Source organism: Macaca thibetana, chromosome 3 (genome assembly GCF_024542745.1).
Source record: "Macaca thibetana thibetana isolate TM-01 chromosome 3, ASM2454274v1, whole genome shotgun sequence".
In the NCBI taxonomy this organism is placed as follows: domain Eukaryota; kingdom Metazoa; phylum Chordata; class Mammalia; order Primates; family Cercopithecidae; genus Macaca; species Macaca thibetana.
Genome location: NC_065580.1, coordinates 27853291 through 27879546, shown reverse-complemented (window position 1 = coordinate 27879546; position 26256 = coordinate 27853291). Strand labels below are relative to the sequence as shown.

Sequence of the window (26256 nt, the reverse complement as noted above, 5' to 3'; positions counted from 1 at the left end):
CAACTGAGAAAAAAAAACAAAAAGAGGAGAAGCCATAAACATCACAGTGAAAACACATACCAGAGTTATGTTTTTTTCTAGATCTTCCATAAGGCATTTATTTTCAGAAAAGGTATAGGAAGAAGCACTTTTTTAATAAAAAAGAAAGCATTTTTCTTTTCTTTTTTTTTTTTTTTTTTTTGAGACAAAGTCTTGCTCTGTCCCCCAGGCTGGAGTGCAAAGGCATGATCTCGGCTCATTGTAACCTCCACTTCCCGGGTTCAAGCGATTCTCCTGCCTCAGCCTCCTGAGTAGCTGGGATTACAGGCGCCTGCCACCACGCCCAGCTAATTTTTGTATTTTTAGTAGAGACGGGGGTTTCACCATGTTAACCAGGCTGGTCTTGAACTCCTGACCTCAGGTGATCCGCCCGCCTCAGCCTCCCAAAGTGCTGGGATTGCAGGCATGAGACACCGCGCCCGGCCTTTATTTTTAAAAAACAGTCTAAGAGAGGATGGGGAAGAAGAAGAAAATTAACCAAATTCATTAGTTGTAACTTTTTTTTCAAGCATTCACATTTCTGTATAACGTGTGAATGTCCCCAAATTTGCCAGGTTCCCTGCTTCCTAGGCTTCCAGTCTCCAAGGGTTCTTCATCTGCACTAATTTCCTGACTCAGAATTTGCCAAGGGTCTCAAGTACACTCCAGAGGACTCGTGTAAACTGGCTAGGCCAGCTTGTGTTCTGGGAAGCTTGTCTTTTCTGGTGGTGTTCCCAAGAAATAGGAAAGAGAAAAGATGATGTGCGGACTTAGAGATGATGTGTGATACTAAGTTTTGCTTTATATTTTAACTGTCCAGCTCTTTCCTTCAATGAATGGCAAGCCATTCTCAATTCCTGCTCTTCTGTACTGAAGAATTTAGCATCTCTTTCCCTGGAGATCCAAGGAACTTTGCTCTTTGCCCAAAATACCTCTCTCTCCCAAAGCAATTTCCCCTCCTTTGAGAAAGGCTGTCGTGTCAGGCTGCACTGCCCTTGAACCAGACAACTTTCTCTGCTTGTCTTTATCTGTCTAAATAAAGCTAACCTACATTTGCTGTCTAATTCATTCGGATGCTTGCTGATGCTATTTAAAGCATCCCTCAAGGCCCAGTGGAAAACAAGATGCATTATCTCCAGTAGGGAACCTTTAGGTTTGCTCATCATTTAAGGAATTCAAGAATCTAAAGAATCCATTCAGTCTTCCCTGGTTCAGACATGAAGGACACGCGGCTCTCCATATTTTCTTTTTTACTTCAGGCAGTCTTCTTTGACTTGTACGTGGCTGAGATCAGTTGATGCAAAAGGAGGTAGCTAGAAAGTCAATCTCAATCATTCTCTTTCTCTCTCTCTCTCTGTGTGTGTGTGTGTGTGTGTGTGTGTGTGTGTGATAGAGAGAGCGTGTCTTCAGGCTTCATGAAATTCAACTTTTCTGAAGATTAATTGCTCAACAGAATGTATGTTTCACTCTGGGCTCTGATGATTGGTTAGTCCACTGTGAATTGCCTCTCAAGAAACAAATGTAAAAGTTCAAAAGCAGCTGTCACCTTCGTGAACAGACTTCTGGTGAGTTTTTGGCTTGTTTCCATCACACTCTCTTCAGCCTCCATATGACGATTTGTTACAGAATCCTGGTACTTCTACATTCCAGAAAGGAAAAGGAAATTCTCCAGGGATAGGAGCAGAATCTCGGGGATGTAAATAGGACTCCACTGTGAACTTATGTTTGACTGGGGAAATCTGTTGTATCTTTTTTGAGTTCCGATATTTCTGTTAGCCTGTCGGCTTGCTTAGAGGGAGGGAGAGCTGGTACAATGGGATTGTTTTAACCATTGGTGCCCCGCTGCTACCTTAGGCACATACTTATTAGCAGCATCCATTTGTTCAGCTACAATTCTATGACGTCCATTGCAGTGAGTGAGTCAGAAGCCACAAGCTAACAGGTCTATTCCTTCCCACCGTCACCTAGGAAACCAATGCATCATCCACAGGAAATGCAGGCCCTGATGGGGAGTGTGCCCAGATCGAGTTATAAAGCTGGCAATGAGTTTTTCAAAGGAGGTCAATTAATAATTTGTAGAATCTTAGTCTAGGGTGAGAGATGGATCCAGCCTCTTGGGTATGGATTGAGGGCTGTCAGGCAGAAATATCAGGAGAAATTAATCAGCTAAAATATAAGTAGTAACTAAAATGTAAGCAGTAAGATGTCTGCATGATAAGAATTTGACCAAAGGTAAGACATATGGAGATATAATTTGATTTCTCTAGCAAATAGCATTTATTTGCCCAATAGCTGAGGGTATTTTTTTGGTATGGTTGTACAGTATGTGAAATGAGATAAGGAAATTGACAACACATAAAACAAAGCTTTCTGCTGAATGAAATGTATGTCCCCTTTCTCATGGTCCCTATCCCCGTTAAAAAAGTGATGGAGGCCAGGCACGGTGGCTCACACCTGTAATCTCAGCAGTTTGGAAGGCCGAAGTGGGCAGATCACTTGAGGTCAGGTGTTTGAGACAGCCTGTCCAACATGGTGAAACTCCGTCTCTACTAAAAATACAAAAATTAGCCGGACATGGAGGTGCACACCTGAAGTCCTAGCTAATAGGGAGGCTGAGGTGGGAGGATCACTTGAATTCAGGAAGTGGAGGTTGCAGTAAGCCAAGATTGCACCACTGCACTCCAGCTTGGGTGACAGAGTGAGATTCCATCTCAAAAAAAAAAAGAAAAAAGAAAAGTGATGGAGAGGGCCGGGTGTGATAGTGCAGTGGCTCATACTTGTAATTCCAGCACTTTGGGGGGCATAGGTAGGAAGATCACTTGAGGCCAGGAGTTTAAGACCAGCTTGGGCAACATAGCAAGTCCCTGTTTCTACATAAAATATTTAAAAATTAGCCGGGCATGGTGGTGCACACCTGTAGTTCTAGCTACTCAGGAGGCCTAGGTGGGAGGATAACTTGAGCCCAGCAGTTCAAGGCTGCAGTGAACTATGATCACACACCATTGCACTCCAGCCTGGGCGACAGACTGAGACTCTGTCTCAAAGAAAAGAAAAGAAAAGAAAAGGAAGGGAAGGGAAGGGAAGGGAAGGGAAGGGAAGGGAGGGGAGGGGAGGGAGGGGAGGCCTTGGAGGGGAGGGGAGGGGAGGGGGGGGAGGGGAGGGGAGGGAAGGGAAGGGAAGGGAAGGGAAGGGAAGGGAAGGGAAGGGAAGGGAAGGGAAGGGAAGGGAAGGGAAAAATATGGAGAAAACCACAGTCTGGTTCCCCCCAAGCTCTCACTGATTTTTTGTTTGTTTGCTTATTTTTTGCCTATGCCTGATTTTCTCTTTTCTTAATGACTACAGTTTGGTATAATCCATTGGCCTAGTCACAGTATCCAGATATCTGTGGATACAAGTGTAGTACAGCTGAGAAAAATTACCTATACGGTTTCATGTTGTTTGATTAGTTTAGCATTTCCGGGTTGATTTACATTCCCATACTCCTATGAGTGAGAGATTTTACATCAGAGTACAAAGTGAAGTCTCCCAGAACTTCCTGCTTTAGACCTAAAGCATGTTAGAAAGCAGAAAAAAAATCCGAAAAATCACCTGGTTCAACTACCTCATTTTTCACATGGGAAATGATTCCCAGAAATGTGGAATGACTTGTCTAAGGTCACATAGTAGATATTAGTATGAATGTTAGAGCCAGAGGAAAGGAGATAGAAGAGATAGGAAGTTTGATCACAAGCTCTAAATTAGTCAACAGGTGACATGGTCACCTCAGAGACAATGAAAATATTAGACTGTATAAATCGAAGTATGCAGTCCTGACTAAGTGGGGCAAATGGTTCATCAAGGGCTGGTCAGTGTGTGCCACGTTTATGATGTGATGTTCTGTCCTGAGTACCCATTGAGTAGGAAGCAGTGATAGACCTGGGTGTGCCCACAAGCAGGTAAAGATGGAGATGAGAGTTCTGGTAACTACAAGCAAGAAAAAAATAATTGACGAATGTTGACTATTTAGCCTGGAGACCAGGGGATTTGTCATGGAAGGGATGGGAGGGAGTATCAACAAAAATAACTAAAGGGTGGCTGGGTATGGTGGCTCATACTTGTAATTTCAGCACTTTGGGAGGCTGAGGCAGGTGGATCACCTGAGGTCAGGAGTTCGACACCAGCCTGGTCAACATGGCAAAACCCTGTCTCTACTAAAAGTACACAAATTATCTGGGCCTGGTGGCGGGTGCCTATAATTCCAGCTATTTGGGAGGCTGAGGCATGAGAATCACTTGAACCTAGGAGGCGGAGGTTGCAGTGAGCTGAGATCATGCCACTGCACTCCAGCCTGGGCAACAGAGTGAAACCCTGTAGCAAAAAAACTAAAGGTCTATCTTGAAGAAGGCTCAGACTTATCTTGTGTGCCTGCAAAGGGCAGTCCTAAATTGGTACTAGTAAAGGATGACGGATATTAGCGCCGTATAAGTAATGTTCTAATAATTTAAGCTGATTGAAGTATATTAAACTGACTGATATGGTAGTGAATTAATTCTTTGCCTCAGGACGTGTTCATGTCTTCACTCACCCCAAAACATTTATTGAGCTGTTGCATTATGCCAGTCTTGCTAGACACTAAAGACACGATGTTGACTAACACAGCCACTTCCTGCAAAGAGATCGTAACTCAATTGGAGGTCATGAGATCACTTATTTGCAGAGACAGGATGACCAGTCATGTAGAATGCCAAGGAAGAGAAGCAGGCATTGGACAGAAAGAAGTCTGGACTACAGGGACTCTGAGGTTGCTGCCTGTGTTAATTAAGGGAACACTAGCTGCTGTAATAATCAAACCTAAAAAATGTCTCATGGCTCAAGCCTGAAAGGAAATTTATTTCACACTCATCTGACATTCACCATGGATGTGGTAATAGTGGCTGATAGTGGTGGTTCTCTTCCAAGTGGTAATTCAAGGAACTAGGCCACTTCTATCTTGTGATTCTCCCACCTTCACATCTTCAACATGTGGCACTGACAGGCATTGACATCCTGCTAACAGACAGGGAGAGAATATGGAGGATTGTGTGGGGGAGGTTTTTATGGGCTGGACCTTAAAACAGAGAAGTAGTGCACATAAACTCTGCTCACATTCTATCCACTAGATTTCAGTCACATGGCCACATCTAGCTGCAAGGGAGACTTAAAATTTGGTTGAGCTGTTTTCCTAGCAAAAAGAAGAACTGGGTTTTGTCGCATGACTAGCAAATCTTATACCACACTCTCCAAATCTGAGATTCTGTGATTATGGTGGCAGAACCAAGATAGGAATTTTTAAGTGGTGCTGGGGAGAGTGGCAGGGTGCTCCATTTATTTATTTTTAAAATTTCTTTTGCATACATTGTGGAATGGCTAAATCAAGCTAATTTATGTATTATGTGTTACCTCATATGCTGATCTTTTTCTTTTTTTTTTTTTTCGGACAGGGTCTCACTCTGTCACCCAGGCTGGAGTGTATTGATGTGAACATAGCTCATATCTCACTGCAGACTCAAACTCCTGGGCTCAAGTGACCCTTCCACCTCAGCCTCCCAGGTAGCTAGGGCTATATAGGTACATGGCACACCTAGCTGATTTTTAAATTTTTGGTAGAGACAGGGTCTTGCTATGTTGCCCAGACTGATCTCAAACTCCTGACCTTAAGCTGTCTTCCCACCTCAGTCTCCTAAATTGCTAGGATTACATGTATGAGCTACCACACCCAGCCCTCATTTTTTTATGGTGAGAAAGGAATTTTGAAGTTGTCTTGTTTGATGCCAGAGTCATCCCATCCCATGTTTACATTAAATTTCTTCCCGGGTTGGACATGGTGGCTCATCCCTGTAATTCCAGCACTTTGGGAGGCTGAGATGGGAGGATCACTTAAAGCCAGGAGTTTGAGACCAGCCTGGCTAACGTAGTGAGACCCTATCTCTTAAAAGAAAAAGAAAGCCTTTCTGTTGAAGGTGTCCTATTAATAACATATTGTTAACTTTTAAAAAGCAAGGTAAGGCCAGGCTTGGTGGCTCACACCTATAATCCCAGCACCTTGAGAGGCTGAGGCAGGATGATCACTCAAGACCAGGAGTTCAAGACCAGCCTGGGCAACAGAATGAGACCCATCTCTATAAAAATTTTAAAAATTAGCAGGACATGATGGTGCGTGCTTGTAGTCCCAGCTACTTGGGAGGCTGGGGAGGGAAGATCGCTTGAGCCTAGGAAGTCAAGACTGCAGTGAGCCATGATCATGCCACTGTACTCCAGCCTGGGTGACAGAGCAAGATCCTGTCACAAACAAACAAACAAACAAACAAAACTAATGATGACTACTATAAGTAAAGCTCCCCCCCGGCAGGGACCTGCCACTTCAGAATACTATAAAGTTAAAAGGCTACCAAAAAATTAGGGAGAGGATGACTCTCCTTAATGTATGAGAAGCAGATTGTGAAGCTGCTCTAGATCTAGGTCTACTAGTAATCATGTCTAACAAATCAATAATTAAAAGGCAAATACTCAAATATAAATATTGGCAAAGGATATAAATGAAAAATCATAGAAAGAGATCTCAATAACTATCATGTAAACATTTAAAAATTTTTGTCTCCTCAAAATGAAGAGAGATAAATGAAAAATAATATCTAATATAGACAAAAGTACATGGAAATAGGAACAGTGGTATTTTTCTGATGGAGATATTAGTTGGCAAAACCTTTCCAGAGGTAAATTTGGAAGCCATATTAAAACATTAAACTCATTCATACGCTATAACCTGTCACTTCACTCTACTAATTTGTCCTAATAAAATATTCAGATAAACATAACCATTTATGGCAAATAATATTAATATCAGAATTTTTATGAGTCCGGCAAAAGGTGGATTAAATGACACAGTAGGCAAATGGGATACCAAGCTGTCATTAAACAACTAGCTAAGAGCTAAAGGAAAATCTAAATATCTAGTGTTAAGAAAAAAGAGTGATTCAAAAATAGACACAGAAATGTGTATACACCTTACAAAACGGTGAGTCCTGAAAGACTGTTGTTAAGACAAACTGGCTAAGAGTGATTTAAGCTTAGAAAAACACCTTGGTCCTTCCAAGATTTAAAACTAGGCAGAGCCCTCTTCTTGCTGATATTCATTCCATGGACCACTTTATTCGTAATAGATCCTTTCATACATACTGAAAATCAGTCAGGGCAGCCCTTGGTGAGCAAGTGTCCTAAAGTACTCCTTAGCAGGCTAGGCTGTGATCCCAGCACTTTGGGAGGCAAAGGAGGCCACTTGAGGCCAAGAGTTTGAGACCAGCCTGGCCAACATGGTGAAACCCTGTCTCTACTAAAAATACAAAAGTTAGCCAGGCGTGGTGGCACACACCTACAGTACCAGCTACTTGGGAGGCTGAGGCATGAGAATTGCTTGAACCTGGGAGGCAGAGATTGCAGTGAGCCAAGATCGCACCACTGCACTCCAGCCTGGATGACAGAACGAGACTCTGTCTCAAGTAAAAAAAATAAATAAATAAAAAGAACACCTTAGCAGCCCGGGGCGGTGGCTCATGCCTGTAATTCCAGCACTTTGGGAGGCCAAGGTGGGAGAATTATTTGAGCCCAGGAATTCAAGACCATCCTAGGCAACATAGTGAGAACTCGTTGCTACAAAAAATTTTTTAAAAGTAGCCAGGTGTGGTGGCCTGCACATATGGTCCCAGCTGCTAAGGAAGCTGATGGCACCACTGCACTCCAGCCTGGGTGAGATCTTGTCTAAATAAAACAAAGCAAAACAAAACAAAACAAAAAACTCCTTAGCACTGTCAGCATGCCTAGCTTTTAAGTACTTGAACACAATTTTAGCTTCCATCTGAATTAATATTTGGATCACAGGCAGTCAACGTTGATGCTAGTTCTCACATCACATGCTCAACATTGTTTCCATTTCTTTGATTACTTTCCCTTATTTTCTGCTAATTGCTGTTCATTGCATAGACCCCACCAGGATTTTTCACATTTTGAACCTTTTTGTCTTTCTGAATCACCCTGTTGACTAAGGATCCATCTCTTACCCGCTTGCAACACATGATTTTTCTTACCACATTCAATCTGTTAATCTGTTTTATTTTCATCATAATCCTGAACATAGGATTATGCTCAATAGCACATTGAGCATTCTGAATTGTTTTTGCAATCATCAGACACTGAGGTTAATAATGTTGCAAAACACCTAAGATTAAATACAACAAATCTGCTGGCAATGGAAAACCAGCTGGCCAAGTCTAAGACCGTCACGGCCAACTGCTATTGTCATCTCTTGAGGACAGGCAAAGTTGAAACACTTTTACTTTTGGAAGATAGTATTTTCCATCTCCGTGAAAGTTCACAGCTGTCTAGGTATGGTGGCTCACACCTGTAATCCCAGCACTTTGGGAGGCTAAAGCAGGAGGATCACTTGAGGCCAGGAGTTTGAGACCAATTTGGGCACATAGCAAGACTCCATCTCTACAAAAAAATTTAAAAATTAGCTGGATATGGTGGTGCATGCCTGTAGTCCCAGCTACTCAGGAGGCTGAGGTGTGAGGATTCCTTGAGCCCAGGAGTTTGAGACTAAAGTGAACTGTGATTGTGCCACTGCCCTCCAGGCTGGGTGACAGAGCAAGACCCTGTCTCTTAAAAAGAAAAAGGAAAGTTCCTTTTTGCTGTAGGCCCGAGTGATTGCTGCTGAAGTGGGCAAGTTCGTGAAACCTGGGAAGGTGGTGCTTGTCCTGGCTGGATGCTATTCCGGATGCAAATCCATCATCGTGAAGAACATTGATGATGGTACCTCAGATCGCCCCTATAGCCATGCTTTGGTGGCTGGAATCGACTGCTATCCCCGCAAGCTGACAGCTGCCATGGGCAAGAAGAAGATCGCCAAGAGGTCAAAGATCAAGTCTTTTGTGAAAGTTTATAACCACAGTCACCTAATGCCCACAAGGTACTCTGTGGATATCCCCTTGGACAGAACTGTCATCAATAAAGATGTCTTCAGAGGCCCTGCCCTTAAACACAAGACCCAACAAGAGGCCAAGGTCGAGTTTGAAGAGAGATACAAGACAGGCAAGAACAAGTGGTTCTCCCAGAAGCTGCGGTTTTAGATGCTTCGTTTTGGTCATTAAAAATTAAAAAGAAAAAAAAAAAGAGGAAAGTTCACAGATGGCCAAACTTTTGCACAGCCATGGTACCATCCTAGTGAAGTACATTTGAGACAATAGTCATCAAATTACATATAAATACGTAATCAACCAAAATTATTTTTAGGTAGTTCAGTTGGTTTACGTTGTCTGAATTGGCAGAAGCCAGGGGTTTGATTTCTGTGTCGGTTATTTAGCACACGAAGAAAAATTGTGCCACTCAAATAGTCTATACCTATGTCTAGCTGTCTCACAAACACCTGCTTTTTAGGGGACCTAGATACAGTATGTCGGGGGACAGTCGTGTCATTTCCACAGTCCATATAGAACAATGCCGTTACCGACCTTTGTAAAAGTGTGTGAGCCTGGACTCTGCAAACTCAAAACCTCGAGTAGCCATTAGCAGGAAAGAAGACACCTTAGTCATATATTTAATTTGTTTTAAAAGTATGTCAGGCCCTGTGATGTAGCTTATGCCTGTAATCCCAGCACTTTGGGAGGCCGAGGTGGACGGATCACCTGAAGTCAGGAGTTCAAGACCAGCCTGGCCAACATGGCGAAACCCTGTCTCTACTAAAAATATAAAAAATTAGCTAGGCGTGGTGGCACACTCCTGTAGTCCCAGCTACTCAGGAGGCTGAGGCAGGAGAATCACTTGAACCTGGGAGGCGGAGGTTGAAGTGAGCTGAGATTGTGCCACTGCACTCCAGCCTGGGCAACAGAGCAAAACTCTGTCTCAAAAAAACAAACAAAAAATATGGTTGGATCACAAGATTCTCCAAATGTAAAATACTAAAGAAAGTCAAAAGAGGCTCATTCTTCTAATTGAGATTTTAAAAATCGAGTGGTACCCAAGTTCCCTCTACTCCCCGGGGACCTGATGACCATTAATGCCTATTGAGTTAGTTTTTGGGGATTTGCCAAAGAACAGGTGGGTGTCACTAGAGAATGCTGCACATTTCTCAAAGTAGAGAAGGCTACAGAGTCACAACTCAGCTTCTGGCTTCAAATGCAATTTTCTTCCTCTGTTTTCATGACCCGCTCCTCCCTCCAACGCCAGAGCTGCAGGCAGTTCTCTAAATAACACTATGTCCCTGGCCTCCTAGCTCCCATTTGAACATTTCAGCAGGGCTCCTCTGAAGTCGGCCCCCCACCACCTCCCCTCTCACAGGCTTCTTGTTCGTCTGAGTCAGCCCGTGACTCACCTCACTCATTAGCGGAACTCAGAATGCCTCTCCATCCTCTGGATCCCTTTTGTCTCCCTGCTTATAACTGGTTTCCTGGCAGCCTAAGGTCTATGGACAGCTTTGAGGCTAGAAGGTGGGTCGCTACTAAGATGGTCTGCTCAGTAAAGAGGCTGGCAGACAGCAAGTAGAGTTACAATGATGATGATGATGATGATGATGATGATGATGATGATGATGATGCAGCATGCAGTTGCCTCAAAAGGACTTTGGCAGCCAGATTTGGCATGTCTGCCCGTGTTGGCTCATAGGATAGCAGCACAGGGGTCCTTGATTCTTGGCCCCTTCTTTTCTCTTTCTAGTCTTTTCTTTCCCTCTTCACCCACCCCTCCTCTGCACACATGCCCGAATGTACAAGGTGAATGCTTCTGGGCCCTGCTCTCTGTGGAAAGGCAGGGAAAAGGGCGACATCCCTACAGGGGGGCACCCTTTCCTCCAGCCTTTGTAGCTCTGTTCTCATTTCTACTCATTTGATTTTACATCCCAACGCTTTCTGTTTTGTGAGAGGTAGACTAGAAGGGATGAATGAGAAAAGGCTTTACGCCTTGTTGGTGCCTCCTGGGCATATAAAAAAGCCCAGTGACATGATGCTAATAAGAAACTCTAAATTCACGGTCAAAAATATCAGAACCAAAGCACTGTTATTAATTCATTAATCTTACTTAAAGGCTTTTGTAAAATGGTGATACAGTCAAGTGCTGCATGACGACATTTCAGTCAGCGACAGACTGCGTGTACAGTGGTGATCCCATAAGATTATTATACTGTCTTTTCTTTTTCTTTTTTGTTGAGACAGAGTCTCACTCTGTTGCCCACGCTGAGAGCAGTGGCATGATCTCAGCTCACTGCAACCTCTGTCTCCTAGGTTCAAGCAATTCTCCTACCTCAGCCTCCTGAGTAGCTAGGATTACAGGTGCCCACCACCATGCCCAGCTAATTTTTGCATTTTTAATAGAGATGGGATTTCACCACATTAGCCAGGCTGGTCTTGAACTCCTGCCCTCAGGAGTTCACCCTAAGGTGATCCCCCCGCCTCGGCCTCCCAAAGTACTGGGATTACAGGTGTGAGCCACTGTGCCCAGCCCTGTACTGTCATTTTATGGTACCTTTTCTATGTTTAGATATGCTTCGATACACAAATACTACTGTGTTACAGTTGCCTACAATATTCAGTACAGGAACATGCCATACAGGTTTGTAGCCTAGGAGAAATAGGCTATGCCATGTAGTCTAGGTGTGCAGTGGGCTTATCCCATCTAGGTTTGTGTAAGTGCACTCTGTGATGTTCGCACAACGATGAAGTCCCCTAACAATGCATTTCTCAGAATGCATCCCTGTCATTAAACAACGCATGACTGTAGTTTACTCAGCTGAATGACAATTTTCATTAAGTCTCATGATTTCTTTTGAAAGGGACCCCAGAGACCATCCTGTCCACCCTTTTGTTCAATGGGCAGATGCATGATTGCTGTGCACCTGTGATGGTCAAAGCCCAAGCCAGGTGCCCTAGGACCGGACTTCTGAAGCCCCTGAGATGCAGATCTGGTTCTGGAGGCCTGGGAAGGGGGCCCAAGATACTGCATTTCTATAATCTCCTTGGGGATGTCCATGCCACCAGCCCACAGACCACACTTTGAGTAGCAACCTTGTAGGCACTCTGCACAAAGCTAGATGAGGCTTGACTTGTCACCGGAGAACATCCGGGGCCATAGGCTCCATGAGGCTGCCCTCTACACCCTGCCTCGTCAGCTGCTGCTGTTTGCTCGCAAGGCCCGGGGAATGCCGACCAATTCTTCCAAGCGCGCTTGACTTTCTTGTGTCTTCACCCCCAGCCAGGGGTGTTAAAATGAGAAGATTCGGGTTTGGGATTAAGACAAGAAAAAGGGCCCATAAAACTTCACCCTGAACTATGAAGTCTAGTCTGGGCCATCTTACAAGAGAGCTCTAAACCCACATTTTAGGCAGATTCTGTTTAACAATAAAGTATTTCTTTGATTGCTACAGAGATCTCCTTTTATGATTTGTTTGTTCATGTCCTTTGCTGATTTTTCTATTGGAGTCTTGGCCTTTTAATTATTGAGCTGTAACAGCTCTTTATTACAATATTAAGCAAAATCCCCCTTCCTCCAATAAAGTGATTTTAGTCTTTGTTTTTTTTTTTTTTTTTTTTGTTTTTTTTTTTTGTTGTTGTTGTTTTTGACTAATTTTTTGTAGAGACGGGGTTTTGCCATGTTGCCCAGGCTGGACTCCTGGCCTCAAGTGATCTACCCGCCTCAGCCTCCCAAAGTGCTGGGATTACAGGTGTGAGCCACTGTGCTTGACTGTTTTTAGACTTTTAACTTTATCTATTAAATTTAGATCTTAGATTCTAGGGCTATCTTGCTAATCTGAGCAAGTCGCTTTGCTTCTTGTGATGTGGTTTCTTTCTGTACCTGCAAATGGAGAGGGTAAAGATGACTTATCTCAGGGCACTGTTGAGAGTGGAAAGAAAGTGTGTGTGTGGTAGTGCTGTACAGATGTAGGGCATAGTTAGCTTGTTTTCAGAGCCTGTATTAATCTGATCAGTTTTTTAAACCTAATATGGGACACGGCAAACTGGTGTTGACAACTACAAGTTTTGTTTTGTTCTGTTTTTAGTTTGTTTTGATTAAACAAACACTATTGAGCACTTCCAAGTACTCTGAGTTGTAACTTCTCATTGTGTTAAGATACATGAAGCAGAGTTGGAAGCTGCCTACTGAGAGCTTTTCTTTTTCTTTTTTTCTTTTTTTCTTTTTTCTTTTTTTTTTTTTTTGAGATGGAGTCTTGCACTGTCACCCTGGCTGGAGTACAATGGCGCCATCTCAGCTCACTACAACCTCCACTTTCCAGGTTGAAGCGATTCTCCTGCCTCAGGCTCTTGAGTAGCTGGGATTACAGGCACGCGTACCATCACGCCTGGCTAATTTTTGTATTTTTAGTAGAGATGGGGTTTCACCATGTTGGTCAGGTTGGTCTCAAACTCCTGACTTCGTGATCTGCCCACCTTGGCCTTCCAAAGTGCTGGGATTACAGGTGTGAGCCACTGCGCCCAGCTTACTGAGAGCTTTATATGTGTGCAGTTGCTCGTGATTCTGTTTCCCTTTGCCTCCTAAAATACAATTACACCTTCTAAGTTGTCGACAGATGCCATCTTCCACCACTCCTAAATGTCCAATCAAAACTGCCCCAGTACAAGGCAAATGACCGGGTTGTTCCTTGGTTTCCACATTTGCTGTCTCATCTCTGTTAGAACCTTACAGCTGTTAAAATTATTTATTTCTATAGTAGAAGTTATTAGACTAGTAGTATTCCCATTTGAACTGACAGGTTTTTGTCTTAGCTTTAAGAAATGGATTTGTACATTTCCCCCATTTATAATGTTTAATGCCTTTAACTTCTCTCTGCTACTGCCTTTTTTGTTTTGTTTTGTTTTGTTTTGTTTGTGTGTGTGTGTGTGAGACAGGGTCTCACTCTGTCACCCAGGCTGGAGTGCAGTGGCACCATCATGGCTCACTGTGGCCTTGAACTCTCGGGTTCAAGCAATCCTCCCATCTCAGCTTCCCAAGAAGCTGAGACTACTGGCATGTGCCACCACGCTCAGCTAATTACTTTTATTTATTTATTTATTTTTGTTTTATTTTGTAGAGATGAAGCTTCCCTATTTTGTCCAGACTAGTCTCAGACTCCTGGGCTCAAGTGATCTGCCTGCCTCGGCCTCCCACAGTGCTGGGATTACAGATGTGAGGGGAAAAAAAAGAATATAAGCAGCTACTAATAGTAAAATAGAAATGTTGAAGACATTTTTGTCTTCAGCAAATGTGTTGTTGCCTTTGCAAATAAGTGTTTTGCCTCTTATTGGTGTTTGTTTTTAATAGAGTCAAAAGAAAGAGTCTCTATTGGCAAAAATGTAACTCTCAGCCAGGTAGAGATGGTTACCCCTCTATCTCTGCTGGCATCCGGGTTGTTCTTTCCACAAACGAATCTGCCTCATGGGTTCTTATACTGAGCATAGATGCAACAACAAAAAAGTCAATACTATTGACTCTCATCCATTTGCCACGCACTGTGCTAAGTGCTTTCACATACATTTTCTCATTTAATGGATCTTTTGCTTACTTACTGCAAAGGGGGTAGAAGTGAGATTGTGCCTTTGTGTTGCTCCGTCCTCTACCTAGAGTCCTCTTTCCTCCCTGTCTGTGTAAACCTTATACTGGTAGCAAGGGAAATCAATCTGAAGCAAAATCCATTTTTTTCTCTCCATTTTTTTTCCAAAATCCATTTTTTTCTTTTTTCTCATCTCATCCAGGTTCACAGTGAAAAGTTGGTTGGTTTCTCATTTCTGGAGAAGAGTTGTGTTGGTGATTTCGGAAAAAGTGTATAGAAGAGGGATGAAGGCTGAAGGCTGTTTTAATATCACAGTTTGTACCCACGTGGGTGGGTACCTGCCTCTGCTGAGAGGTCTCTCTTGTCCTGGCTTCTTTCCCAGATAATTTATTGCATTCTCTGGGAACAAGAATCCATATACATTCAAGTCTTCCTTTGATTGACTTACTTATCTACGAACACTGGTCACTTACCACTTTCCTCACCTTCTCCCACCCCAAGAAACCCTCTCCTGGAGAAACATAACTGGTCTTATCCATTCCTGAGATTACCTGCCATTTTCTCCTCTTACAATGATTCCAAATCTTGGACTCCACTAAGGAAAACATAGCCCGAGTGAAGTTATGCAACCAGTGAGAAAGGAATCTTCCCTGGGCAGTGAGATGAGGGCTGACTCACTATCTCAGCTCTTAGGAATGGCTCTCCAGCTGCTGATAGAGGCCACATGGGTTCAGACATGAGGTCATTAAGGATCTCCCCGGTGACTAACAAAATTGAGGCAGCCAGGGATAGCCAGAGCTGAGCTGGGGCAACTGACCCATTTGTAGAAGTGCCCCCCAGGATGGAGGCCAGCAGTCTAAGTTGCAATGCCTTGGCAGTGTCGCACTCACAGCTGGTGCAATCTGGAGGATGACTGGCACCCAACAAAAGAAGTCTCTGGTAAAGGATGTACTTATAATCACTGTGTGGAGACATGTTTATTCCAGAGGCTCATTCTTCATTCTTTCACTTATACAACAGACATTTGACCTTGCTAGGCACTGAGCTGGAGGCTGGTATATTCCTTGTTCTCAAGGAATTGACAGTTTAGCAGAGAAGCAGAAAGGGGACATGCACCGGAAGCATTAGGAAAATTCAGACGAGCACTTACCCCAATTTGGAGAGTCAGGAGCACTCCCCCGAGAATGCATGGAAGGCTTACACAGAAAGGGAGGAGAAAAGGCCCTCCAGGTAGAGTGGCAGCAGTGCCCAGCCACAGAGACTAGAGAGAACACGTAGCTCCTTGGGGATGCAAAGGGGGTTGTTGTGGCTGAGGTCAGAATATGCAGGGGAAGGGGCAGGAGATGCTGCTGGAGAGGGGAGCATGGCTCAGATTATAAGTGTCCGCTTACCTGTGATGCTGGCAGGTCAGAATTCTATCTGGAGGGGTCAGGAACCACTAACTGACTTTCTGTCGGGGAAGGACAGGGGCAGGTCTGCCTTTTGAGGACGTTTTCTCAGTGGTTTAATGCGAAGATTGGATGCAAAGAAAGCAAGCATGAACTACGAGGACCACTTTGTAGAATCAGGCAGTAATTGAAGAAGGAAATAATGTGGGCCCAGCCTGTAGCAGAGACCACAGGGAAGCAGAAAAAGAAGACTGTGAGAGATATAAAGGAGCTGCCTCCACTGAGCGCAGCGGCCAGCCACAGGTGGGGCCTGAAGAGCTCAGAGGGGCTTCGGCTTTGGTGGGTGGGGGAGATGATGGGAGGAGAGGGCTTGCTGGAAGGAGATAGTGAGTGCAGGCTAAAGTAGGAACCCAGGGAAGAGACCCTTCCATCAGCCTGAATATTAGTGGAGGCAGATCAAGGCAACTCAGTGGAGCTGAGGACTCCCCGGGTGTCCCCCAAGGGAGGCTTGGTGACAATCCCAGATCCCACTAGCTGGAGAGGAAGGGGCTCCTAACACACGGGCTGGCTTGTTAAGACTGAATCTTGCAGGACCGAGGCTGCAGATGAGAGGTCTCTAGTGCCTGCAGCCAAGCAGGACCTGACAAGCTGTTTCCATGGAGATGTGGTGTACGCAGAGGGAGTGAGTAGGAGAGCTGATCCATTCCAGAGCCTTGGGTCACAAGGCTGTGGCGGGCTAACAGATAAACAGGAAAAAGACATAGTCAATCAGAAAAGGATATTCAAAACGATTTGCAGTTAATTGGGGGTTGTATCGTCATAATTCTAGATTAAGTCTAACAATTGAGAAGGATTGGGGTAAGCCACTTAATGATCCTGCTAGTTATTTTAGGTACCACTTAACGAGGGCACAGGGAAGTAGATGCCGACTCAGGCTAACTCCAAATGTACATACACCATCGTAAGTCCTTCTATATCCCTGGACTCCAAGTTGTTGCATATCACTCCCAAGTGTGAGTAAAGAAACAGGTTTCTGGAGAAACAGGTATAGATATGGGAAGCTATTTTTTTTTTTTTTTTTTTTTTTTTTTTTACGTTTGCCATGCTAATAGCAGTAATACACTGAAAACCTGCAGAGCTCTTCAGAAAATTCACATGCTGGTGAAACCTCAGATCAGATGTTGTTATTAAGCAATTTGAAGACTGTTCTGGACAGAGAGCCAGCCTCATTGGGGCCCCAAATGTGTATGTGTGTGTGTGTGTGTACCATTTTGACCCTCTTAAAGTGTATAATTCAGTGGCATCAAGTATATTCACAATCTTGTGTAACCACCATCACCATTATCTCTTTCCAAAACTTTACCATCTTCCAAAACAAAAACTCTATAATCATTAAGCAATAAATCCCCTTTGAGCACCAAAGATATTAAACAACCTTATTGTGCTGCAGCAACACTGTGTGCCGGACAGGGTGATGTTTTGGTTGCTGCACATAAGAAAACTGGGTTGGCTTTGGTCAGTTGGTCTCAATTCACACCTAGGGGTTTTTGGCCAAAGTCCTCGTCTTATACATGAGCTTATTAGACCTAGTCTTTGGGAAGTGACTGACTTTAACCATTGTAATGACTGTTGGGACGTGTTGACCTCTATCTCCAAGGTATTCAAATGGCTGATGGCAGTGCTTATTAAGGTCAGTAAAAATGAAGTCAGGGCCATAGGCCCTCATAAAGATCCTGCTGGAGGCAAACTTTGCTCCAAAGTTAGTTGGGCATAATTGTAAAGTGAATTGTCTAGGAAGCAACTTTTTTTTTTTTTTTTTTGAGACAAGGTCTTGCTCTCTTGCTCAGATTGGAGTACAATGGTGTGAACAAGGCTCACTGCAGCCTTGTCCTCCTGGGCTCAAGCCATCTTCCCACCTTAGCCTCCCAAGTAGCTGGGACTACAAGCATGTGCCACCATGCCCAAGAAATTTTTGTATTTTTTGTGGAGAAGTTTGTAGAGATGTTTTGCCATGTTGCCCACGTTGGTCTTGAACTCCTGGGCTCAAGCAATCCACCCATCTCAGCCTCTCAAAGTGCTGGGACTACAGGCATGAGTCACCACTCCCAGCCCCAACTTCATTTTAGGCAACCAAAAACAACAGTGCCTCAGGAAGATGAGTCATAATTCTGGTTTAAAATGGTAGACCATGACCAGAAGATCAGAACCTGAAACCCTGAATGTCCTATTCCCCTTTCTTTCACAGATTATATATAGGCCAAGGCTCAGTCTGGAGTTCACAAACTCAAAGCGGCAATAGCCCCCAAGCCCAGACAGATACCTCACAGATGCATGGTGTCCACCACGAAGAACGGCAGGGGGAAAGCAATGGACTTGATTTAATGAAAATGGCTCCACCATAAACACAATGTAAACCACATGCCTTATTTAGGGGATCATAGTGAAACGACTTTTTTCTTTTCTTTTTTTTTTTTTTGAGACGGTCTTGCTCCGTCACCCAGGCTGGAGTGCAATGGCACAATCTTGGCTCACTGCAACCTCTGCTTCCTGGGTTCAAGTGATTCTTCTGCCTCAGCCTCCCGAGTAGCTAGGACTAGAGGCGCCTGCCACCACGCCTGGCTAATTTTTTGTATTTTTAGTAGAGACAGGGTTCCACCATGTTAGCCAGGATTGTCTCCATCTCCTGATCTCATGATCCATCCACCTGGCCTCCCAAAGTACTGGGATTATAGCCACCAAACCCAGGCAAGATGAATATTTTAATACAATATAGTGTTCCTGGGAACTGGGGCTCAGAAGAGGTTGACTGGTTTAGTTAGCATCACCAAGAAAACCAGAGAAAGAGCTAAGTATCAAGTTTTGTCTCCTGATTCCTGGTCATGTGTTTTATTTTGATTAGTGTCTGTGGTGCTCTGTTCTTAGCATGCACAAGGGGGATGGTTCTTAGAACCTCTTACAAAGATTTTATTTGGACAGAGGGTAATCTATTAACACCTTTATCTCCAAATTCACCTTTAATTTAGTGTTCATATTACACTGATTTTTCAACAGAACCCAAACCTTGGATAGGAGCTCAGACAAATGTTAGCAGTCAAGAAAAAGTTTAGTGTTATCAAGATCCTGTTAGGAGATGATTTCCAGGATGGTAGTATGAGGAACTCTACAGACCCAGTCCCAATGAAACAACCATAACTGGTGAAAATTATTTTTAAAACAACCATTTGATGTCTCTGGAAGTTGTCCTAAGGGCATACAACAAATGAAGAAATATTTATTCAGGAAAATCTACTAAATCCTGATAAGAACAGTTAGGACTCCATGGCCTCTGAACCAAAAACTGTTCCCTCCCTCCCCGCTCAACCCCAACTAGGTCAGCGTGATGGAAGCTCCAATCTGAGGGGGTGTTGGAAGAACAGAGCTCCCTCTCCTCCCAGATACCAGTCAAGGACTACATTATCTCCCTGTGGAGGGGCAGGCCACCAGCATTTCTCATCCTCCCAGCTCCATGCTGCAGATGCTAAGTTCCAGGCAAGTGCAGCCAAGAGGTGGGTGATTCCATTCCTCCAACGAGCCCCTACCTATAGGGCAGAAGCTCTCCCCCAGATACAGTAGGTTGGTAAATTGTCCTCACCCCAGCTTTTTTTCAGGGCAGAGGTTCCACAAGGGAGATACAAGTCCAGAAGACCAGAGACCACTGCCCCCACCCGGTACCCTGCTTATGAAACAGAATTATCACTCCAAGAGAAGTGGGTCACTGTCCCTGCCACAGTTCCAGAGCAGAGTCTCAGAGATTCTGTCCAAGAGAAGAGGCAGGTGATGAGAACAGAGAGGCCTGAAGCTCTTCCAAAAGGGACTGGCTTTATTTAGAACAAAGCATGAAGAAGTTCAAGCTACAGAGAGTTCTTGTAAACAATGGAGAATTTAATGAAAAGCAAGTAAGAAGAAGCTGGTAGCTCAATGTGTGCAACAAGCTAAACTGTAGGCTGGTTTACCAGGGAGAACCAGGGAAAGAGACAGCTAAGAAGAGCCATCCTGAGGTCAGAACAAACCTCAAGGACTGACCTCAAAAACTACCCCAGCAAAGATGCTTAAATTTAATTGGAACATAATGTGGAACTATTTATACTCTAGGGCATTGTTGAAAACAGTAGAATGACCAGCAACTAGAGGAACCTAACACCTAGGGCTTATGCCAACACAGGCAGAGAACTTAACAGAGAGAGAGAGAGCAGGGAAAGAGACAATCAAAGAGAGCTTTGCTAAAATGATTGCCATCCCAAGGGGGCTGTGCATATGACCAACCCTGTACCTTTTGAGGAGTGACATTGGAGATTTCACACTGCAGGAAAATAGACTTCACTAAAATAAACTAGCCAAGTCACTAAAGAAATAAACAACAACAATAAGTCCTGGGTTGGAAGTATCAGTATTCAGGGTTGCTATATTATATAAAGTATCCAGTTTTCAACAATGACAAAAATATGAGACATTCACAGAAACAGGAAATGTGATGTGATTCATACAGGAGGGGGAAAAGTAATCAACAGACTACTTGAGGGCTCATATATCAGACTTAGCAGACAATGAATTTAAAGCAGTTATTATATGTTCAAAGAATTAAAGGAAACCATGCTTAAAGAAGTAAAGGAAGGGATGATGACAATGCCTCATTAGATAGTGATAATCAATAAACAAATACATATATATTTTTAAAAAGAGCCTAATGGAAATTCTGGAATTAAAAAGTGCAAAACTAAAAAGAAAAATTAATTAGAGGGGCCCAATAGTAGATTTGAACTGGCATACGAAAGAATCAGCAAATTTGAAGATAGAGATTATTTAATCTTAAGAAAAGAGAAAAAAGAATGAAGAAATATGAACAGTGCCTCAGAGGAATGTGAAATACCATTAAACACATCAACATCTGCATAATGGGGTTACCAGAAGAAGAGGAGGAGAGAGAGGAGCAGAAAAAATTTTTGAAGAAACAATGGCTGAATTTTTTTTTTCCTTTTTTTTTTTTTAGAAAGAAGTTCTCACTCTGTTGCCTAGGCTGGAGTGCAGTGGCACAATCATGGCTCACTGCAGCCTTAACCTCGTGGGCTCAAGAGATCCTCCTTGCTCAGCCTCCAGAGCAGCTGGGAGCACAGGCATGTGCCATCATACCTGGTTAATTTAAAAAATTTTATTATTTATTCATTTATTTATTTTTGTAGAGACAGGGTTTATGTTTCCTAGGACAATTTTTTTAAAAATTATTTTAGAGACAGGGTCTCACTATGTTTCCCAAGTGGTCTCAAATTCCTGTCCTCAAGCGACCCTCCTGCCTCAGCCTCCCAAAGTGCTGGGATTATAGGTGTGAAACACTGTGCCCAAACAGCTTCTAAAATTTGATGAAATCCATTATCTTCACATCCAAGAAGTTCGACTAACTCCAAGTACAATAAACACAAAGAGAACCATACCCAGACACATCAGAGTAAAAATGTTGAAAGAGACAGATAAAGAGAAAATCTTAAAAGCAGCAAGGAAAAAACCACAAAAACACACACAAAAAAACTCATAATGTATAAGGAAATTCAAGTAAGATTAACATCTGACTTTTCCCCAGGAATAATGGATGCCAGAAGGCGGTGGGATGGAATATTCAAAATGCTGAAAGGAAAATTTTTAAAGCCTGTCAACTAGTTGTTGTCTATCTACCTATCTGTCTGTCTGTCTATTTATTTGATGGAGTCTTGCTCTGTTGCCTAGGCTGGAGTGCAGTGACGTGATCTCAGCTCACTGCAACCTCTGCCTCCCAGGTTCAAATAATTCTCCTGCCTCAGTCTCCTGAGCATCTGGGATTTTACAGGTGTGCACCACCACACCCAGCTAATTTTTGTATTTTTAGTAGAGACGGGGTTTCACCGTGTTGGCCAGGCTGGTCTTGAACTCCTGACCTCAGGTGATCCACCCACCTCAGCCTCCCAAAGTGCTGGGATTACAGGTGTGAGCCACAGTGCCCGACCTATTTATTTATTTGTTTGCTTATTTATTTATTTATTTATTTTGGAGATGGAGTCTCGCTCTGTTGCCCAGGCTAGAGTGCAGTGACATGATCTTAGCTCACTGCAACCTTCACCTCCTGAGTTCAAGTGATTCTCCTGCCTCAGTCTCCCTAGTAGCTGGGACTACAGGCTTGTACCACCACACCCGGCTAATTTTTGTATTTTTAGTAGAGACAGGGTTTCACCATGTTGCCCAGGCTGGTCTCAAACTCCTGACCTCAGGTGATCCACCCACCTTGGCCTCCCAAAGTGCTGGGATTACAGGTGTGAGCCACCATTCCCAGCCTGTCTACTAGTTTTATACCAGAAAAAACATCTTTCAAAACCACAGGTGAAAGAAAGGCATTCCAAGATAAACAAAATCTGAGATAATTTATTGCTAGATTACTGACTTTGCAAGAAACAGGTTCTTCAGGTGGAATTCAAGTGACCCTAGTCAGTAATTCAAACCCACATAGAAGAACAAAAAGGACTAGTAAATGTAATTACATAATTTTAAAAGACACTATATATGCATCTTCTTTCTCATTTTTTCTCTTAAATTATTTTAAAAGCAGCTGTATAAAAAATATTTGGCAATGACAGCATAATGAGGTGGGTGGGAGCAGAGCTACATTAGAGTAAGAAATGACATGAGATGGTAACTTGATTGCACAGGAACAAATGAAGAGAACCAGAAATGGTAAATAAGAAAGTTGATACAGCTATGAAAAAAGAATGAAATCATGTCCTTTGCAGCAACTTGGAGGCTGCTGGAGCCCATTATCCTAAGTGAATTAATGCAGAAACAGAAAACCAAATGCTCCATGTTCTCACTTATAAGTAGGAGCTAACCACTAGACACAAATACGGAAATAATAGACACAGGGACTCCAAAAGGGTGGAGGGAGGGAGGGAAGAGGGCTAAAAAGGGTTGAAAAACTACCTATCAGGTACTATGTTCACTCCTTGGGTGATGGGATCATTTGAAGCTCAAACCTCAGCATCACACAATATATCTATGTAACAAACCTGTGCATGTATCCCATGAATCTAAAATAAAAAATACAATTAAAATAAAAGGTTAGTATAACATTTATATAAGCTGTATACATATATACTTGCTTTATTTTCTCCTCATCTTTAAAACACATAAAATCATATTAAGTAATAATTATAACAATGTATTGCTGGGCTTGTAACAACACTGTAGACTAGCAAGATTTAACAAGTATCTACAAAATGATCCAATGAACAACAGCACAGTCGACAACTCTTCTCAATTGAATATGGACTGTTCTCTAGGATATACTCATTCTAGATTACAGAACATGCCTTAATACATTTAAATGATTCGAAATTATATAAAGCATGACTTCTGACCACAGTGACCTAAAATCAGAATCAATAAGACACATGTGATAAATTAACACATGCAGAAATTAAACGACACAGTCCTAAATAAACAATAGGTCGAAGAAGAAATTACAAAATACTTTAAAATAAATGAAAATGAAAGCAAAACATACCAAAACTTATGGGAAGCCCAAACTTAAGTTGTGCCTAAAACGGAAATGTGAACTGTCTGGTAAGCTGGCCTAGACCTCATAACCAAGAATGAAGATTTATGGGGCATTTTTCTTTGCCCTAGGTCCCCAAACCTGAATCTTGCAATTTTATCACACTTCACAGGGTGCGAGGATAGGAGAGCAACCAAGTACATTTGGGAGAACAAATGAGAACCAAATGGCTAAACTTTATCCCATCTCAGAGAAATGTCCTCTTAACACTGAGGCTAACTAAAAGGAGTAAGGAAAGGAGAAGGGAGGAAAGGGGAAGAGAGAGAAGAGCAAGGGAGGGGAGGAGAGGCGATCTCCTTTCTCCCACATAGGGAAAAGTCATGGATGCTCAGTTTGTTATTTCAGCATCAAAAAAGCAGAGACCAGGTGTGGTGGCTTATGCCTGTAATCCCAACACTTTGGGAGGCCAAGGTGGGAGGATCGCTTGAGTGCAGGAGTTTGAGACCAGCCTGGACAACATAGTGAGACCCCATATCTACAAAAACATGTTAAAATTAGCTGGGTGTGGTGGTGTGTGCCTGTAGTCCCAGCTACTTAGGAGGCTGAGGCAGGAGGATTGCTTGAGCATAGGAGGTCAAGGCTGCAGTGAGCCATGATCATGCCGCTGCACTCCAGCCTGGGTGACAGAGTGAGACTCTGTCTCAAAAAAAAATTTAAAAAAAAAAAAAAAGCCCCTTTTTTTTCCGAGAGGACAACACCACAGAGAAAGTTCCACGTGTGTAATCTTTTAACATTCAGTGACTGTACTCACTGTAAACCTGGCCCTTTGCCTGCAATCAGATAGTATTTATTGTCTTCTCTTGCAGAACTGGAAAGAGTGGGTAGAAAAAAGAGTAGATGTTTCTCTCCTGAGATGCTTTGTTGCTGGAGGAAGATTCCTGACGGAGACACAGAGATGGAAGTAGTGGAAAAGATAGGGTCAAACCAAACCTGAGTAGAATGCCTCGGTGAATAAGAATGCTTTACAGTTCCTTGCAAATCAAAGACCCATTAGAGGAAAGTAGGACACTGTGCATTTCAATATTTCCAAGTAAGACTTTAACCCAGGAAAAAAACTGCAGAATTATTAAAGCAATTTATGTTTTAAAGCAAGGTTACAATTGTTAGTATAAATGAAGTGCTTTGCAGCTGTTATCAGATATTTTGGGTAGGGGAAGCCATCCATTTACATTCCCAGAGCTTTTTCTTTATTAGTGCCTTGTGTGGTTATATTTTCCCTCTTCTTCCCTTCTTTTATGAGCTCACTTCCAGTCAGAATATACTAAATATCTATTCATGAAAGAGTAAGGATGGATATGAATTTCATAACCATCTAGAGGAGATACAACCTAGTGACCTGCTTTCTGATGTATTGATTTGTAGAAAGGGATATGATTTACAGGGTGCCTTTGATGAAAATAGTCCCTTTTCCCTCTTTTTAGCTCCCAGAAATGCAACGGTCTGGCCTTTCAGTGTGATTAAGCAGCTTAAACCTCAAGGGAGGATATGAGGGTAACAGGGGAGCCAGTTCTAGCTGGATGCAATGGTTCTCTGTACAGACTGCCTGCACTCTGGCTTTGGGTTGAAACTTCTTCTCCACTCTTTTGAACTTTCTTTTTGGATTTTTAAAAAAATACATATATGTAGTGCCTTCATCAGATTTACATGGCTATGACCACTCATCCTGTGCACCCCTCTTCTTACTGTTAGAAAGTCTGGCCTTCCACAGTGCATCACCTCTGGGAAACTCATGTGGCCAGTTAAGAATTCTGTTCACAGGCTAGATTGTACAGAGGGATTTGTTTCTAGTTCCCTCTTTCTTGCATAAGCCCAGTGTACTCAGAAAAGGTGACAGAATAGTATAATGGATACCCAATATCTGCCTCCTAGATCAAACAATTGCTAAAAGTTTGCCATATATTCTTCATCTTTCCTTTTTCTTGTCCTTTTTCTGAGGTAAAATAGTATGTGTATACATATCTGTAGATATGTATGCATATATTAATATATCACCCCTAAATACTTTAACATTCACCTCTAAAACATAAGCATATTTTTGTTAGCTAAACAATTCCATTACCAAGCTTTAACAAGATTCACATAACTCAAGAGAATCAAATACTCATCTACATTAAAAATGCCTCCTTTTGTCCCCCAAATGTTTTTTTATTGTGGTAAAGTATATATATAATGTAAAATTTATCATTTTAATCATTCTTGTGTACAATTTGATAGCATTAAGTACATTCACAATATTGTGAAAGCATCACCACTACTTCCAGAACTTTTTCATTATTCCAAACAGAAACTCTACACTCATTAAGAATGACTCCTGGAAGTCCTAGCCAGAGCAGTCAGGCAAGAGAAAGAAAGAAAAGGCATTCAAATAGGAAGAGAGAAAGTCAAACTATTGCTTTTTGCAGACAATATGATTCTATACCTAGAAGACCCCATGGTGTCTGCCCAAAGGTCCTAGATCTCTAGATATGATAAACAACCTCAGCAAAGTTTCAAGATACAAAACAATGTAAAAAAATCGGCAGCATCTTTTTTTTTTTTTTTTTTCAGAGATGGAGTCTCACTCTGTCGCCCAGGCTAGAGTGCAGCGGCCTCCCGAGTTCAAGCAATTCTCCTGCCCCAGTCTCCCAAGTAGCTGGGACTACAAGCGCACGCCATGGCTGCCTAATTTTTTTTGTATTTTAGTGGAAATGGGGTTT

The 26256-nt window shown here is 42.7% G+C and overlaps 2 protein-coding genes across 2 annotated transcripts in view; both read left to right on the top strand.

Annotated features, from left to right (window-relative positions):
- MKLN1 (muskelin 1) overlaps nucleotides 1–26256 on the top strand; it is a 396930-nt gene that overhangs the window by 123983 nt on the left and 246691 nt on the right. The gene's annotated exons all lie outside the window — the stretch shown is intronic.
- Nucleotides 3960–9217, top strand: LOC126950806 (60S ribosomal protein L27-like). The gene is made up of 2 exons (XM_050784806.1): nucleotides 3960–3977; nucleotides 8727–9217. The coding sequence occupies exons 1-2, from the start codon at nucleotides 3960–3962 to the stop codon at nucleotides 9156–9158; spliced, it is 450 nt and encodes a 149-aa protein (XP_050640763.1). The 3' UTR covers nucleotides 9159–9217.